At 38.2% G+C, this 17,983-nt stretch overlaps 1 protein-coding gene across 5 annotated transcripts in view; it reads right to left on the bottom strand.

Annotated features, from left to right (window-relative positions):
• Positions 1–17,983, bottom strand: part of SLC12A6 (solute carrier family 12 member 6) — a 98,274-nt gene that overhangs the window by 36,308 nt on the left and 43,983 nt on the right. For 4 of the 5 annotated variants that reach the window (XM_066342704.1, XM_066342701.1, XM_066342703.1 and 1 more), the window contains 2 exons: positions 17,819–17,863; positions 431–525 (listed from right to left, as the gene is read on the bottom strand). In XM_066342704.1, the coding sequence (XP_066198801.1) occupies positions 431–525; positions 17,819–17,863 (140 nt within the window). The remainder of the gene's footprint in view (positions 1–430; positions 526–17,818; positions 17,864–17,983) is intronic. The other variant, XM_066342702.1, reaches the window with a different exon arrangement.

Below are 17,983 nucleotides of genomic sequence, written 5' to 3' on the forward strand. Positions count from 1 at the left end.
GGTTCCTTTCAACAACTTGACTGCAGAGTTGTCCTCTGACATACAGGTCCTCTGACTCTAGAAACCTGCTTCCTACACTGATTTTTTGATTGGTAGTTTGAAGGTAAATACTCTTCCCAAGCACAGAGTTGAAAAATACACTATTTTATACTTAGAAGAAAATTCCAATGTAAATATTTAAATCCGCTGAATTTGATAGCAAGATCTCCATGTGCCTGTGATGTTGACATTTGATTTAATGGCCACTCATTCATTAGTAGTAATTAGAGTACGTAGATTAAATCAACCACAATGACAAGTTCTAAGTACTGTATTTTAACAATTTATTAAATTATCCCGCTTATACTGTTTTAAAACTAAATGAGGTAGAAAACACCTATCTTGAAATCTCTGTTCCTGAAATCTGTCCTAGTTTTCTCCCAAATATTACCTCAAAGAGTGCCAAGTTTTTATCAAAATATTCATCTCCTTCTTCATAATTGGTATTATTGAGATAAGCATTTCGAGCTTTCTTATGGCCATCATCTGGGAAAAAAATTGAACCAAGTTAGTTTCTCTTCGGTTTTGAAGAAGCACAGTACCAAAAAACTGTATGTTGCCTTTGTACTAATATAAAACCCACTTTCATATTCAAATTTAAACCTGAGTGTGGTAGAATGCAATCAGCACTGCTTACACAATGTGGCTCCCTCTCCAACAAGAGCAAAAACAAATCTCTAAGAAGTCAACATGGGTCATTCCTTTCTTAACAATATAAAGACCTCTAGAAACACTATTCTTTTAGGATTCTAGCAGAGTAGGGTCTCACAAAGTCATCCAATCCTATAATGAAAAAAGAAACTGAATTCTTTTTTTTTTTTTTAGAAACTGAATTCTTATTGAGTACCTGCTCTGTGAATAAGCCCTGTACTGGACATGGGCTAATTTCCATACTGCTGCTGCTGCTGATGGCAGTAAAAGCTCTCTGCCTCCAGTGCTGTCTGACCTTTGTAAATGACATTAGGTCATTCAACCAAGTATTATTTTTGTACAAACACTTGCCACATATTTTATGTTCAAAGGGGAAACCCACAATAATTTGGTGAACCAGCCATGAAGATAAACAGAGAAAAAGATATGTTTCCCTAAAACAGTAGTGTTTGTGTTGTTTGAGCACTTCCTTAACTCTGATTCTTTATTGTGCAAGTTATATAATGACAACTGTCTGGTAGAAGAGAAAAAAAAATTAAAAACTGTAAATGTGATTAGAAACTAAGATTTTAAATACTGAGGCAATAGATACCAATATAACTTAAATACTGAGGCAATAGATACCAATATAAAACTTAAATAATTAATTAAAGTTCTATAACCTTAAATATATATAGGATAAGCTTGGGAAATAGGCAACAAACTATCAAAATAACTGAGTCACACCAAAGGACAGGAGAGCCAACTTAGAGGGATTTCCACTGGCAAAAATGGAATAAAATGACAAAAAAAAATGCAATGGATTGCCTGACCAGTAGCGCAGTGTATAGAGCATTGACCTGGGACACTGAAGACCCAGATTTGAAACTTTGAGGTTACTAGTTTGAGTGTGGAATCATAGACATGACCCCCATGGTTGCTAGCTTGAAGCCCAAGGTCGCTGGCTTGAGCAAGGGGTCACTGGCTCAGCTGGAGCTCCCATCAAGGCACATATGAGAAAGCAGTCAGGCCCTGACTGGTTGGTTTAGTGCACAGAGCATTGACCCAACGTGTGGACACAGTGAGTTCGATCCATGGTCAGGGCACACATGAGAAGTGATCATCTGCTTCTCTTCTTCTCCCTCTCCCCATTCTTGCTCTCTTCTCCTCTCACAGCCAGTGGCACGATTGGTTTGAGTGTCAGCTCCGGGGCCCTGAGGATAGCTTGGTTGGTCCAAGCATCAGCCCCAGACCAAATGGATCCCGGTTGGGGTGCATGTGGGAGTCTGTCTCTGTCTCCCCTTCTCTAACTTAAAAAAAAAGCAAGCAATGCACAACAAAAGTGCTGCAACTATGAGTTGATCCTTCTCATCTGTCTCCATTCCTATCTGTCTGTCCCTCTCTCTTTCTTGTAAAAATAAATAAATAAAGTGCAATGGATTGAAATGCAAATATGTAAAATAGCCAACATATTTTTAATATCTAATCACTTTTACAAATACCATATGATTCTACTTATACAGCATGTGGAATCTAAAGAACAAATTAAATGAACAAAACTGAAACAGACTCAAAGACACAGAGAACAGACTGATAGTTGCCAGAGTGAAATGGAGTTGGAAGAGTGGGTGAAAAAGGTGAAAGGATTAAGAAGTACAAATTGAAAAAAAAAAGAAGTATAAATTGGTAGTTACAAAACAGTCATAGGGATGTAAAGTATAGCATAAAAAATATAGTCAAGGCCCTGGCCGGTTGGCTCAGTGGTAGAGCGTCGGCCTGGCGTGCAGAAGTCCCAGGTTCAATTCCCGGCCAGGACACACAGGAGAAGCGCCCATCTGCTTCTCCACCCCTCCTCCTATCCTTCCTCTCTGTCTCTCTTTTCCCCTCCCGCAGCCAAGGCTCCACTGGAGCAAAGTTTGCCCAGGCACTGAGGATGGCTCCGTGGCCTCTGCCTCAGGTGCTAGAATGGCTCTGGTCGCAGCTAGAATGGCTCTGGTCGCAACAGAGTGATGCCCCGGATGGGCAAAGCATCGCCCCCTGGTGGGCGTGCCGGGTGGATCCCGGTCGGGTGCATGCGGAAGTCTGTCTGACTGCCTTCCTGTTTCCAGCTTCAAGGGGAAAAAAAAATACATATATAGATATATATATCTCTATATATATATCTATATCTATATAGATATAGTCAAGCCTGACAAGGCAGTGGTGCAATGGATAGAGCGTTGAACTGGAACGCAGAAGACCCAGGTTAAAAACCTCCAGGTCGCCGGCTTGAGCATGGACTCATCTTGTTTAAGCAAGGCTCACCAGCTTGAACCCAAGATTTCTGGCTTGAGCAAGGGGTCACTTGGTCTGTTGTAGTTCCCTGGTCAAGGCACATATGAGAAAGCAATCAATAAGAAACTAAGGTGCCGCAATGAAGAATTGATGCTTTTCATCTCTCTCCCTTTCTGTCTGTCCCTCTCTCTGTCTCTTACACACACAAAGAATATAATCATGCCTGACCAGGCGGTGGCGCAGTGGGTAGAGCGTTGGACTGGGATGCAGAGAACCCAGGTTTGAGACCCCGAGGTCACCAGCTTGAGCGTGGGCTCATCTGGTTTGAGCAAAGCTCACCAGCTTGGACCCAAGGTCACTGGCTCAAGCAAGGGGTTACTCGGTCTGCTATAGCCTCATGGTCAAGGCACATATGAGAAAGCAATCAATGAACTAAGGTGTCGCAATGAAAAACTAAAAACTAATGATTGATGCTTCTCATCTCTCTCCATTCCTGTCTGTCTGTCCCTATCTATCCCTCTCTCTGACTCTCTGTCTCTGTAAAAAAAAAAAGAAAAAAAAGAATATAGTCAATAATATTGTAACAACTATGTATAATACCAGGTGGATACTATACTTATCAGAAGAATCACTTCACATATTATATAAATGTTTAACCAGTAGGTTGTACACCTAAAACTAATAGAAAATAATATTGAATGTAAACTGTGATTGAAAAATAAAGTTAAAATCTAATAACTTTTACAGAGTTGCTTTAAAAAGCAATATGTAATTTCTAAAAATAAATAAATGGAAAGAATCAAGCAATTATCCTGCCTTTCCTAAACCAACTATATTTCAGGGTAGCTAAATAAAGAAAACTTTTTCAGCCTGGCCTGTGGTGGCGCAGTGGATAGAGTATAGACCTGGGATACTGAAGGTGCTGGTTCAAAACCCTGGGCTTGCCCAATTCAACGCACACACAACAAAGAAGCAATAAACAACCAAAGTTAAGCAACTCTGAGTCAATACTTCTTACCCTCCCCCCTTTCACCTGTCTCTGTAAAATTAATAAAATATTTAAAAAACAAAGAAAGTTTCTTCATTATAAAAACATTCTGGCTAATAAATACAGAAAAATATAATTAGAAAATAAAACCAGTTGTCAACTTCTAGTGAAATAATGGATCTAGGCAATGACCATCAATAGTTGCTAAAACCATTAAGTGAAACGCTGAGGCAGAACTTATAATGGGTGGATCAGGGTGATCTGGAACTCACTAGTCAATCTTTTTTTTTTTTTTTGTATTTTTCTGAAGCTGGAAACGGGGAGAGACAGTCAGACTCCCGCATGCGCCCCACCAGGATCCACCCGGCACGCCCACCAGGGGCGCGCTCTGCCCACCAGGGGGCGTCGCTCTGCCACGACCAGAGCCACTCTAGCGCCTGGGGCAGCGGCCAAGGAGCCATCCCCAGCGCCCGGGCCATCTTTGCTCCAATGGAGCCTTGGCTGTGGGAGGGGAAGAGAGAGACTGAGAGGAAGAAGGGGGGGTGGTGGAGAAGCAAATGGGCACTTCTCCTATATGCCCTGGCCGGGAATCGAACCCGGGTCCCCCGCATGCCAGGCCGACGCTCTACCTCTGAGCCAACCGGCCAGGGCCCTCACTAGTCAATCTTAACACATCATTAAAAATGAACAACACAATCTCTTAATGCAGGGGTCCCCAAACTTTTTAACAGGGGGCCAGTTCACAGTCCCTCGGACCATTGGAGGGCCAGACTATAAAAAAAAACTATGAACAAATCCCTATGCACACTGCACATATCTTATTTTAAAGTAAAAAAACAAAACGGGAACAAATACAATATTTAAAATAAAGAACAAGTAAATTTAAATCAACAAACTGACCAGTATTTCAATGGGAACTATGGGCCTGCTTTTGGCTAATGAGATGGTCAATGTGCTCCTCTCACTGACCACCAATGAAAGAGGTGCCCCTTCTGGAAGTGCGGCAGGGGTTGGATAAATGGCCTCAGGGGGCCGCATGCGGCCCGTGGGCCGTAGTTTGGGGACCCCTGTCTTAATGTAATATAATGAAAAGTACACTGTGCAACCTGTGATGTATCCTCACTAAAAGAAAGGAAGTTAAATAGAAACAAGGCTTTAAATCTAACTTCCAGTTCACAGAAGACATAGGCGGTACATGTTTAATAAAACCCCAAAGATGCAAACATCAAATTCAGAATGTAGCAAATTCTACAAGATAAATAACCTAATTTCTTTAATAAATGGTATAAACTAAGAAAAGATGAATTCATACATTAAAAGTGACTTAAGAGATATATCAACCAAATGCAAACTGTGAAACTTGTTAGAATCCTGATTCAAATCATATGTAAAAAGACATTTTGAAACAATCAAAGAAATTTGAATATGACTGGTTATTTTTTTTAAAGGGTAACTAAAAAACTAAAATCATGATATCTGGAATTTTCTTTAAAATATTCCAGGAAATGCACTGACTGGATAGCTTGGTTGGGTGCAGCATCATCCCAAATTGCAGAGGTTGCTGGTTCGATTCCCATTCGGGACATACAAGAACAGTTCCTGTCTCTCTCTCCCTTTTTCTCTCTCAAATAAATAAATAAATAAATAAAAGAAAAAGAGAAATGGAGAAAAAAATATTTAAAAAAATATTCCAGGATAAAGTTAGGTGGAGGCTTAAAAGCATTATTGAAGCTAGGTTATGAGTTCATGAAGGTTCATTATGATAGTCTACTTTTCTGTACCTTTGGAGAGTTCCATAATAAAAACTTATTAAAAAAACAAAAATGTAATTCTTTTCCTCTAATGGTTCTACAAAGTTGAGTTATTCACTTATGCAATTAATTCAAAAAGTACTTATTCAGTTCTGATGATGTGCTGGGCACTATTCTCAGCCCTTGGGATATGGCAGTGGACAGGCATTTAGATATGCTGCTTTCACTGTGAGTACACAGAAGTAATGGAGAACAAAATAAACCAAAACCAAAACCAAAAAAAGACATTTCCACAAGAAATAAGTTCAATGATGTAGGTACTGAGATAGATTATGACTGGAGGGAGAAGAACAACTTCAGGTAAGATAATCGGCGTGCTGGTAAGCAGGCTCTCCAGAATTGAAAAATAAAAATTACTTATTTCTAATATTTGCCAGTTTCTGTGGTATAAATACTCACATGCCAATTTTCAACTACTAATGTGAAGTCACTGACCATGGTTTTGGGAGAAGATGCAGTTGGTTCCCATGAGCTGGTATGAGCTGACTGGAGCATAACCTAGGTATAAAATGGTCAGGAAAAGCCTGCATTTCGGCACAGGGAATACCAATTTTAAAAGATCCCAAGGTAGAAACAATCTTAATGGATTCATAAAACAGAACAAGTAACATGGTTGAAATAGAATGAGCAAAAAAGAGAACAGTTAGAAAGACGGGAAGAAGGCAGACTATGTAGCTAGCAAAAAGAGAGTCCTTCCAAAGCTATTTACAGTCCCTCTTTTTCCCATTGACCTACTATAGATAATAACAACATGATGGGTTGGAGTTAGGGCCAGGGAGAGAGTGTGATACGAGAGTGTGATGATGTTAGTTCTTTTATTTGTGGGATGGGTCAAAATATATATATATATTTGCAAGTAAGAAGAGACTTAAAAAGCAGCAGAAAAAGTGGGAAAAACAAATAATAATTTAAGATGGCAGAATGGTTCAAATATGTCAATAGTACCGATAAGTATAATAATGCAAGTAGACTAAATTCATTAGTTAAAATAAAGATTGACAGATTGGATAAAACACCAAAAATCCAGGCATATACTGTTTATAAGAGCCACAATACAAGTACATGCAAGGGCTGAAAGTAAAGGAAAAAGATATTCAGGCAAATCCTAACCAAAAGAAACTTGATACAGTTTTATTATTATCAGACAAATAATTTTTTAAGAGAAAAAATTTATTAGGGAATGAGAAGGGAATACCAAAAGGCCATTCACCAAAAAAGTATAACAATTTTAAACATATATCTATTGTTTATAGTTGTCTTTTTGTGTAAGAAATTAATTCCAAATTTAGTGGCTTAAACAACATACACTATTCTCAAAGTTTATGTGAGCTAAGAATATGGGCATGGCTTAGCTGGGCCCTCTGCTTCAGTCTCCCATGAGGCATCAATCAAGGTTCTGCCAGGACTGTGGTCTCAATGTGAAGGCATTGGGAAGATTCACTTCCAACCTCACTCACATTGTTGTTGGCAGAACTCAGTTCTTTTCAGGCTTTCTGGCCAAAAGCCTCTTTCAGCTCCTTGCCACGTGGGTTTTTCCATAGGATAGCTTATAGTACGGCAGCTGGATTCTCTCAAAGCAAGCTATCAAAGAGAACCAAAGAGCTAGTGCAAGAAAGATATCATAGTCTTTTTGTAATCTCATTTTGCAAGTGACATTGCTTTTGCTATATTCTATTAATTAGAAGGAGTCATTAAGTCTAGCCTTCACTCAAAAGAGAAAGGATTACACAAGGGCTTGAATACAGGAAGAAATGAGCATTGGGAGCCAATTGACAAGCTGCCTACAGCATCCATCCATCCAGCAGTCCATCCATCCATCAGTCCATTCATCCATCAGTCCGTCCGTCCATCCATCCATCCATCCATCCATCCACCCACCCACCCATGCCTCAAATATCTGAGGCAAAAAATGGACTGAACAATAGTGAGAAATTGATAAATCTGCTATCACACATGGAGATTTTTAACATATTTCTTTCAATAACAGATAAAGCAAACAAAATAAGCAAGGGTAAAAAGATGTTAAACATACAGGGAAAACTTACTAGAAGTTATGTACTAGGTCTTAGACTGAACAAATTTCAAACAGGTATAATATAGTCCATGATCGTAATCAGTAAAAACAATTCAGTAAGAATTTATTTATAAAAAGATAAATTTAAAAATCCTTACAAATTTGGAAATAAAAAAAGCATACTGCTAAACAATTCAAGGATCAAAGATTACAATACTTAAAAATTGAGTTTCAATGAAAACATTACCTATTGAAACCTATATGATCCAGCAAATGTAGTAAAAAAAAAAATTATATGAGTTAAGTAGCTATTTCAGACTAGAAAGACAGCAGAATAAATCCTAAGAAAATAGAAGGAAAAAGGTAATGATTACTCTACTAGCTGTCTTTTGGTTAAATGGCCTATTCTGCTTTAGGTAGATCTTGTGTAAACAGCAAATAGATAAATTTTTCAAAATCCGACAATCTGTCTTTTTGTCAAGTTTAGTCCATCAACTTTAGAGACTGATATACTTGGACTGGATTCTATCATCTTTTTCTATTTGTCCTTCTTTCTCTATGATACATTTTCATTTTCTCTCTCTGGAATTTTTGGTTTTCCCTTATTCCATTTTTTCTCTATCCTCTCTTGAAGTTTCTACACTCCATTTCTATTCTTTTAATAATTACTCTTGAAATTTTACCACATATTTTACTTTAAAAAAGTTAAGTAAATTAAACAATAGCTTGTTATCCTCCCAAACAAGAAAAACTTTCAAACACATCAGAACCAACTCTCTCCTCCGGACTTATATATTTATATTATTTTCCAATAATTCGAGTAGTCTGTTTTTTTTTCTACTCCACAAATAAAACACTAAAATTATTCCATAGAGAAAATATTGACTTGGGTCAAGGGCTATGCTTACTATTTCATTTGTTCAACAATCTTGGTTGCATTTCAGAGTACTAATCTGCTGGGACCATTTTCCTTTTACTCGAGATACATTCTTTAGAATTCCTTTCGAGGAGGGTTTCTCAAACTCAGCACTATGAAATTTCAAACCAAAACATTATCTGTTGTGGGGGAACTGTCCAGCAGAGGTTAGAATGTTGAAGAGCATTTCCTGGCCTCTACTCACTAGAGGCTACCAGCATCTTCAGTAGCAACAATAAAATATGTCTCCAAATATTCATAAATATCCCCCAGGGAGCAAAATGGCCCCTAGTTGAAAAACACTAGTTTACAGCAAGACTTATGAAAAATGTCCTCAACTTTTATATACCTATAAATTGCCTTTACTCTGCCTTATTCCTGTGTGTCTTGTTAAGCATAATTCTAGGATAGTAATTTGCAAACATTTAAAAACATTATTTGTTATCTGTTCTGCTGTTGAGAATATTTCTGTCATTCTGTTCTTTGATAATCTGCCTTTTCTCTGTGGCTGCTTTCAAGATCTTTAAAAAATGCTGTGCAGCTTTCATTAAGATATATCTAGGTGTAGTCTTTTTTTTTTTTTTTGACCATACTCCTCATGTTTCTAATTTATTACTGGTAACCCTCTTCATTTTTATATCAATAATTACATATTTTTTTCTCCTTAGAAGTTCCATTTATTTCCTTTTTCTCTAAACAGCCTTTCATTTCTAAGTATGCTCATTTTCCTAACTGCACCCTTTATTGACTTGCCATTTAGTAATACTGTATCCCAGGCTCAAGACCACTTCATCCCTCTTGAGGGTTAAAGGAGTAGGAGTCCCAGCTTCAGCACATTATTTCCCTGCTGTTCAACAGCCTTACAATACTGTTGCTATAAAAATCTGGACTCAGAACATTCCTGCCCCATCCTGCTGCCTGCTGGTCTAAGCCACCTCCCAGCAGCTCTGGCTCCCCTTGCTGCGGTCCTGGCACATCTATGTTTGGGGTTATTCAAGTCTCAAGTTTCAAGTGCAACCACCTTAACTTTCAGACATTCTGGTCCTAACTGTTTCTGGCCTAACTCCCATTTGCTTGCTTGCTGATTATTTTAGGAGTGAAAGAATATCTCTGGAGTCTTCATCTACATTTATGAGACCAAGGATATCTTTAAGATTGTCCAACCAGCCTGACCAGGCGGTGGTGCAGTGGATAGAGCATTGGACTGGGATGCGGAGGATCCAGGTTCGAGACCCTGAGGTCACCAGCTTGAGCATGGGCTCATCTGGTTTGAGCAAAGCTCACCAGCTTGAGCAAGGGGTTACTCGGTCTGCTGTAGCCCCCCAGTCAAGGCACATATGAGAAAGCAATCAATGAACAACTAAAAGTGTCGCAACAAAGAATTGATGCTTCTCATCTCTCTCTGTTCCTGTCTGTCTATCTCTATCTATCTCTCTGACTCTCTGTCTCTGTCAAAAAAAAAATTGTCCAACCAAAGGCCTACTTGTAGTGGTGGTATAGAATGGGAGGGTCCCGTAGAGCTCCTGGTCAATCAGGCAAGGAACAAAGCTCCTGTTGAAAGTGGTATTTTGAAGGCATGGATCAATCAGGCATGAAATCAGAAGTGGTTATACGGAAAGGCATCCATCAGTACTTCGTGGGAAATCATGTTGCTTTAGAGAGGTGTACAGCCTTCAGAAGGTTGCATCACCACTGTGGCCCCAGGAGATCCCAAATGGAATAGGAGTTCTGAAGTTTGAATAGCAAATAACCTTACTCTGCAAAAACCAAGAACTGAACCCACATATTAGGGCTATTTAGTTTTATTCAGAATTCTAAGATTCCTTTGGAGGTTACCTAGTGAGATGGGCCTCAGTAATGCTTTGAATTAAACAGCCCGCAGAATAACTATTGTTTCTTTTTTCTCATTCTACTATCCAAATTATGCTGATATTATGAAACTCACTGCTGGGTGTTTAATTGTACAATTCAAATGAAAACTGATAGGTGTGCCATTGCTTCTACTGAAGACTTCAGATTTCCATTTTTAAAAAAATTTTTATTTATTGATTTTAGTGAGAGGAAGGGAGAGAGAAAGAGATAGGAACATCAATCTGTTCCTCTGTGTGCCCTGACTGGGAACTGAACTGGCAACCTCTGCGCTTTGGAACGATGCTCCTACCAACTGAGCTATCTGACCAGAGCCAGATTCCATTTCTTATGACATAGGTTTTTTTTTGCAAATAGAATGTCTTACTCTTTATAAAAATAAAAACTTAATTTTGTGGTGCTATACTTCTATAATACTGCTTTTGTCAACTTACACTTACACTACAGTTTGGGCTTACAGTGAATCTCAGATTCTTCCCTATCCTCCTGACCTTGTTAAACAGCCTTTTGCTGGTCTGAACTAGGCAGGAAAACAGTAAAGTCCTTAATTTCCCTTGACACAGGTTTGGGTTTGAATTGTGGGACTATGTGAACATGAACGGCCTTAAATGTTAAAAATTATGTTTCTGATTTTTTAAACTTTCTTTTCTTTTTCTTTCTTTCTTCCTTTCCTTTCTCCTTCCTTCCCTCCTTGCCTCCCTTTCCCTTTCCTTTCCTTTCCTTTCCTTTCCTTTCCTTTCCTTTCCCTTTCCCTCTTTCTTTCTTTCTTTCTTTCTTTCTTCTTCCTTTTTTCTCTCTCTCTGTCTGAGACAGATTAACAAACAGAAAGGGAGAGAGATGAGAAGCATCGACTTATACTTGCGGCACCTTAGTTGTTCATTGATTGCTTCTCAAACATGCCTTGATCGGGCGGCTCCAGCTGAGCCAATGACCCCTTGCTCAAGCCAGCAACCTTGGGCTTCAAGCCAGCAACCTTTGGGCTCAACCAGTGACCAAGGGATCATGTGCTCAAGCTGGCAACCCCACACTCAAGTTGGTGAGCTTACACTCAAGTTTGGGGTTTCAAACTTGGGACCTCCGTGTCCCAGTTTGATCCTCTATCCATGGTATCACCACTGGTCAGGCTTAACTTTATTTTTCAATTACAATTTGCATTCAATAGAATTTTGTATTAGTTTCAGGTGTATGCATAGTGGTTAGATAATCGCACACTTTACAAAGTGTTACCCTGATATTTCCAATACACACCTGGTACCATAGTCACTTCCCTATTACTGACTATATCCTAATATTGTACTTTACATCCCCATGACTATTTTGCAACTACCAATTTGTACCTCTTAATCCCTTCACCTTTTTCATCCAGACTCCACAACCATCCTCCCATCAGGCAATCCCCAGTTATTCTTTGTATCTACGTCTGTTTCTATTGTTTGTTCATTTATTTTGTTCCTTAGATTCCATTTGTAAGTGAAATCATATGATATTTGTCAGCATAATACCCTCTAGGTCCATCCATATTGTTGCAAATGGTTAAATTTCATTCTTTTCTATGGCCAAGTAATATTCATTTGTGTATGTGTGTGTGTGTGTGCGTGTGCGCGTTTGTGTGTCTCCCAGATTTTTTATCCACTTGTTGAAGAAACTATGTCACTTGTTTAGTAGTTTCTGATGGTTTGAATTTTGATGATGGTATGCATGTGATGTTTAACATTTTTTTTAATATTTCCTATAAATTGGTAGTTGGGTCTAGAGGCTTAATTAAATTGGTAGTTGGGTCTAGAGGAAGGAGAAGGAAAATTCCTTCATTGTGGTGTTTTGGTCTTCTTTTAGGAAGAACAACATCACCTGGTTGTCTTTCTTTTTGAGATACCTATAACTATTGATGACTGATGCTTAGATCCACTAATTTATGAGGGGTTAAAAATGGTGATATTCTGAATGTATTATTCTTTCTTTTGTTAGTTGAAATACGTTTACAAAAAGACATTCTTCTAATATCCTATTTGGTTATCCATTGGTATAGTTAAAGGAAAGAGAAATACCATATTTCCCCATGTATAAGACGCATCTTTCCCTGAAAAATTTGGGGTCTGAAAACTGGGTGAGTCTGATACAGTGGTTGTAGATTTTTAAACTTGCATTTCCCTCTTTTTTTGCGCTTGTTTTTGCACTCATTGTTGAAGACAGTGATTCGTCATCAGATACAGATGAGGACAAGCTAATGGATGGGAGTTTGAGGAGTTGTATGAATTTTATGATGAATAAAACGAGTTCAATAACTTTATGTAATACATTTTTTTCCTCAATTTTGGGCCCCAAAATTAAGGTGTGTCTTATACATGGGGAAATATGATGCTTCATTTTTATACCTTATTAACCAATTCTCAGAATTATAAATTGGTTCACTAAAATACTCCATTGGTGGCCCTGGCCGGTTGGCTCAGCGGTAGAGCGTTGGCCTGGCGTGCGGGGGACCCGGGTTTGATTCCCGGCCAGGGCACATAGGAGAAGCGCCCATTTGCTTCTCTACCCGCCCCCTCTCCTTCCTCTCTGTCTCTCTTCCCCTCCCGCAGCCAAGGCTCCATTGGAGCAAAGATGGCCCGGGCGCTGGGGATGGCTCCTTGGCCTCTGCCCCAGGCACTAGAGTGGCTCTGGTCGCGGCAGAGCGACGCCCCGGAGGGGCAGAGCATCGCCCCCTGGTGGACAGAGCGTCACCCCTGGTGGGCGTGCCGGGTGGATCCCGGGCGCATGAGGGAGTCTGTCTGTCTCTCCCTGTTCCAGCTTCAGAAAAATACAAAAAAAAAAAAAAATACTCCATTGGTGATCAATAAGTTTTTAAAACTTATTCATTATAAACTCCAATATTATGAATTGAAATATTGGATATGTTTCAAATCACATATTTCTCCTATATCTATTAAGATGATTATATATTTTGATTATAAATTGATTTTTTTAAACTTTTTATTTAAAAAAAATTTTTTTTATTTATTCATTTTAGAAAGGAGAGAGAGAGGGAGAGAGAGAGAAATAGAGAGAGGGAAGGGGAGGAGCAGGAAGCATCAACTCCCATATGTGCCTTGACCAGGCAAGCCCAGGGTTTCGAACCGGCGACCTCAGCATTTCCAGGTCGACACTTTATCCACTGCGCCACCACAGGTCAGGCTAAATTGATTTTTAATGGTAAACCAACCATATCTTTCTAATAGAAACCCAACCTGGTCACAGGGACAATTAAAAAATATATTGCTTGATTCAGGTTGCAAATATTTTTATTAGGATATTTATATCTGTGTTCATGAGTAAAACTGACCTATACTCTTCCCGTATTGTCACTGTTAAGTTTTGGTATTCAGGTTATGCAAGCCTCAAAATGAGTTGGGAGTGTTTACTTTTTTTTCTATTCCTTAAGAGCAGTTGTTCAAGAGTAGTATTATTTTTCCTTGAATGTTTGGTAAAAATTATAAAAATGCTAAGGCCCACTTACTCATTTGCTTTCTAAAATTTTTTACATTGAAAATTACACACACACACACACACACAGAGTGAGACAGAGAGATCATAAATCATAAGCGCAGAGCTAGATTCTTTATCACATCAGCTGTGTCACCCTTTCATACGTCTCCTCAGCCTGACCCTGAGTTTTGCAAGATATCTGATGAGTCAGTGGGAACAGCAGGTACATTAAAATAGCTGTACCCTGTTGACAGGAAAAACACTTAGAAGGCCTGGAAAAGGCTATTGTAAATTCCATTCAGCAGGCAAGCAAGGCAAACGAACCAGTTTTTCACCTACTAGGCCAAATTATCCTAAATGTGGTTTTTATAAAGAGCTGGCAAGATTAAAATTTTTTTTTGCTTGTGATGAGAAGTTTTTTTTACAAATTTTATTTATTGATTTTAGAGAGTTGGGGGAGGGAGAGAAAGGAAAGGAGAAAAACGAAGAGAGGGAGAGAGTGGGAAGGAAGAAGAGGGAAAAGAAAAGGGAGAGGGAAATAGAGGGGGCAGAAAGGGAGAGAAGGGGAAGGAGGGCGAGAGAGAAATGCTGATTTGTTGTTCCACCTATGTATGCACTCATTGGTTGATTGTTGAATGTGCCGGACCAGAGATCAAACCCTCAACCTTGATGCTCTAATCAACTAAGCTACCCGGCCAGGAAAAAGTGGCAAGATTTCTTTTTTTTTATTAACTGAGAGGTGGGGAGGCAGAGAGACAGACTTCTGCATGCACCCAACTGGGATCTACCCGGCAAGCCCCCTATGGGGCAATACTCTGCTCATCTGGGGCAGTTGCTCTATTGCTCAATAACCGAGCTATTTTAGCGCCTGAGGTGAGGCCATGGTGCCATCCTCAGTGCCCAGGGCCTACTTGCTCTGAATGAGCCCTGGCTGTGGGAGGGGAGGGGAGGGGAAGAGAGTGAGATTGAGTGAGGAAGAGACAGAGACAGAGAAAGGGGAGGGGGAAGGGTGGAGAAGCACATGGTTGCTTCTCCTGTGTACCCTGACTGGGAATCGAATCCAGGACATCCATACGCCAGGCCAATGCTCTACCACTGAGCCAACCTGCCAGGGCCAAGAGGTAGCAAGATTTTAATTCAAACTACCAATGCCTTTTCTGAGAACTATAAGGTAATTATAAAATATAACAAAATATCATCTTTTACTTTTTTGCAAACACACAAATATTTTTTAAATAAACCAGTGTTTTTAAGGATTTTAAAGCTGTAGTTAAGACAAAGATATTTAAGATGGGAGACAGAAGATGGTGGTTAGTAAAATCATGAGAAAAACATAAAATACAATCTGACCTAATGAGCCCAGGAGAGAGAGGCCAGGATAGCAAGCAGGATGAACTTACTTGAGAATTTAGCCAGAAGACTCTGGATAAATTCCCAGGTTTAAAATTGAATGCAATTGTAGGTAGCCAAATGTCTAGAGAAGTCTCTCTGAAAATACTATTTTTTTAGCTAATACTAAGAAAACCTTTCCTTCACAATCCCATACTATTTCTTTTTCCCTACAATTCATCTGCAGTCTTTTATTAAAAGTGCTTAATTGGAAACAAAATCCAGCTTAGTGACACTGGAACAGTGCCAACACTCCCAACATACATTTCATTAGCCAAGTCCTTCCCTATCTTCATTATACACCTGTTCCTGGTCAGATGATGAACTAATTACTTTCAAATGTCTCTACCAGTCAGCCATGAATCAGACAGGAGCAATTTAATAGTTTAGGGGAAAATATACTTTTCATGGTATAACAAAAATTTTTAATGAAATCTTAACTATTCCTGTTCCAAATATGACATTTTTAAACAGAGAAGACTCATTTTGAACATTTTATTTCTTTTTTTATATTTAGAAATTAAATTTAACAGAGTGACTGGTCAATAAGAGTACACAGGTTTCAGGTAAACATTTCTATAGCATTTGAACTGTTGATTGTGTTATTTGCCTATCACTCAAAGTCCAATCATTTTCCATCACCGTATATACGTCCTTCTTTACAGTTTGAACATTATAAATAAACTATCTAATATAAAAGTATAAAAAGGAATGGTGACAGCCCCAATACCAACAGGCTAGGACCCTGTTGATAAATTTCTAGCTATATGTTTATGTCAAGTCATTTACTTAACAAATATCTATTTAATATCCAGGGTGTCAGGTACTGTTCCAGCACATAAACTCACTCAAAGGAATGAGAAGACTAGAAATTTATGCCCTTAACCTTGAAAGAAAAGAAAAGAGGTATCCCAGTTTCTTCAGCTAATACTCTGAACCTTTAATAAGCAAACAAGTCAAGTACTTCCCCTACTTCAAATATTTTGATACCTTGTATTGTGAATATTTTTCACAGCTGCTTTGCACATATTCAAACAGCTAAAAAAACCACAAAAACTAAAAGTTCAACAATATACAAATCAAAATAGGCCTCAAACCAAAAGATACGCACACAAAATGGCTGTTAATGTATTTAAAATACTTACTTGTAATTAAAGAAGTACAAATACAGACAAGAGATGCCATTTTCACTGATTAGATGAAGAAAAAATTTTATGATTGATAACACCTACTTTTGATGATAGGAAGCCAAGTATGCCTCCATACTCTTTATTGGTGGGAGTTTAAGTTGATGTATCATTTACAAAATGTACATACCCTCTGAGCAAGGAATTCATCCCTTAAGAAATTTATTCTACAAATATACCAGCAAAGGGAGTACAAGGATGTATGTACAAGATGTTCATGGCAAAGTTATTTGTAACAGTTAAACAGTTGGAAATAACTTAAATGCTCCTGAATAGGGAACTGGCTGAGAAAAAAACATAGCATAGAAATACAATGGAAACTATTCTACCACAAAGAAACGAGGCAGGTCTTTACATACTGATATGAGATGTCCAACACAAAATGTTAAGTGAACAAAAGGAAGTCAACAGAACAATCTCTATAATTTCACTGATAGGAAAAGTAAAAAAAGATAGTCACCTATAATATGAAAATTAAAACTTTTAGAATAAGTCAGTACCTATGGGGCATAGAGGTGAGGTGGGGGGAGACAGTAGTCTAGAGGGCTTTTACTAGAGTATAGATTTTTGTAGTCTAAATTCCTTATCTGAGTATTTTATTATTTTAAAAATCTATCAGTTCTGAGATGTGGAATTTTCATCAAATTATAAGCTTACTACAATTTAAATATGTGATACCTAAAGGAAATCAACTCATTTTCATAACATATTTCACAGATAAGGAACCAAAATATTAATTACTATAGCTTACTTAAGGCCATGCCATTTATGAAGTACTTTCAGTATTTAAAATTAAGGTCAAAAGACCATGAAAAATAACAGAAAGGGAAAGGTAGCTGCAAAGCCCAAGATATTACATAGTATTGTATCTTTTTCTTCAAAATTTTGGAAAAAAAGTTCCAATTCTTACAGATTCTTTTAAAATGACAGACCATGTAAAATTATCTTTTTTATTGAAGTACAATTGACATAAAACATTACATTAGTTCTAGATGTACAAAATAATTTGGTATTTGTATTAAAATTATTTTTCGTATAACTAAATTGAGTCTTAGCAATCAATTGCAAAAATAATTACCTAAAACTTACCAAGTTGGGACTAGAAACAGCAGGCAAAAGAGTTGAGGAGTAAAAAGTGGAAAAGGAGATAGAAAATAGAATTAGAGAAGGGCGTAATGTCTGTTAGAATAAACAGGAAAAGGGTGACCTTAGAAAGAGTCAATCCCCACAGTAATACTATACCTAACAGCTGGCTGTGTTCCCCTGTGATGGAGTTCTGACTCGGGTCTGAAAAACAAACAATTGAAAAAAAGAAAAAAAAATGAATGACAAAAACAAATAATTTCTTAAAAATCAGCAACAAAAGTTAACCAAAGAAATAAGCAAAAAAATATTTTAAGTGCTTAA

This window comes from Saccopteryx leptura, chromosome 6 (genome assembly GCF_036850995.1).
Source record: "Saccopteryx leptura isolate mSacLep1 chromosome 6, mSacLep1_pri_phased_curated, whole genome shotgun sequence".
Taxonomy (NCBI): domain Eukaryota; kingdom Metazoa; phylum Chordata; class Mammalia; order Chiroptera; family Emballonuridae; genus Saccopteryx; species Saccopteryx leptura.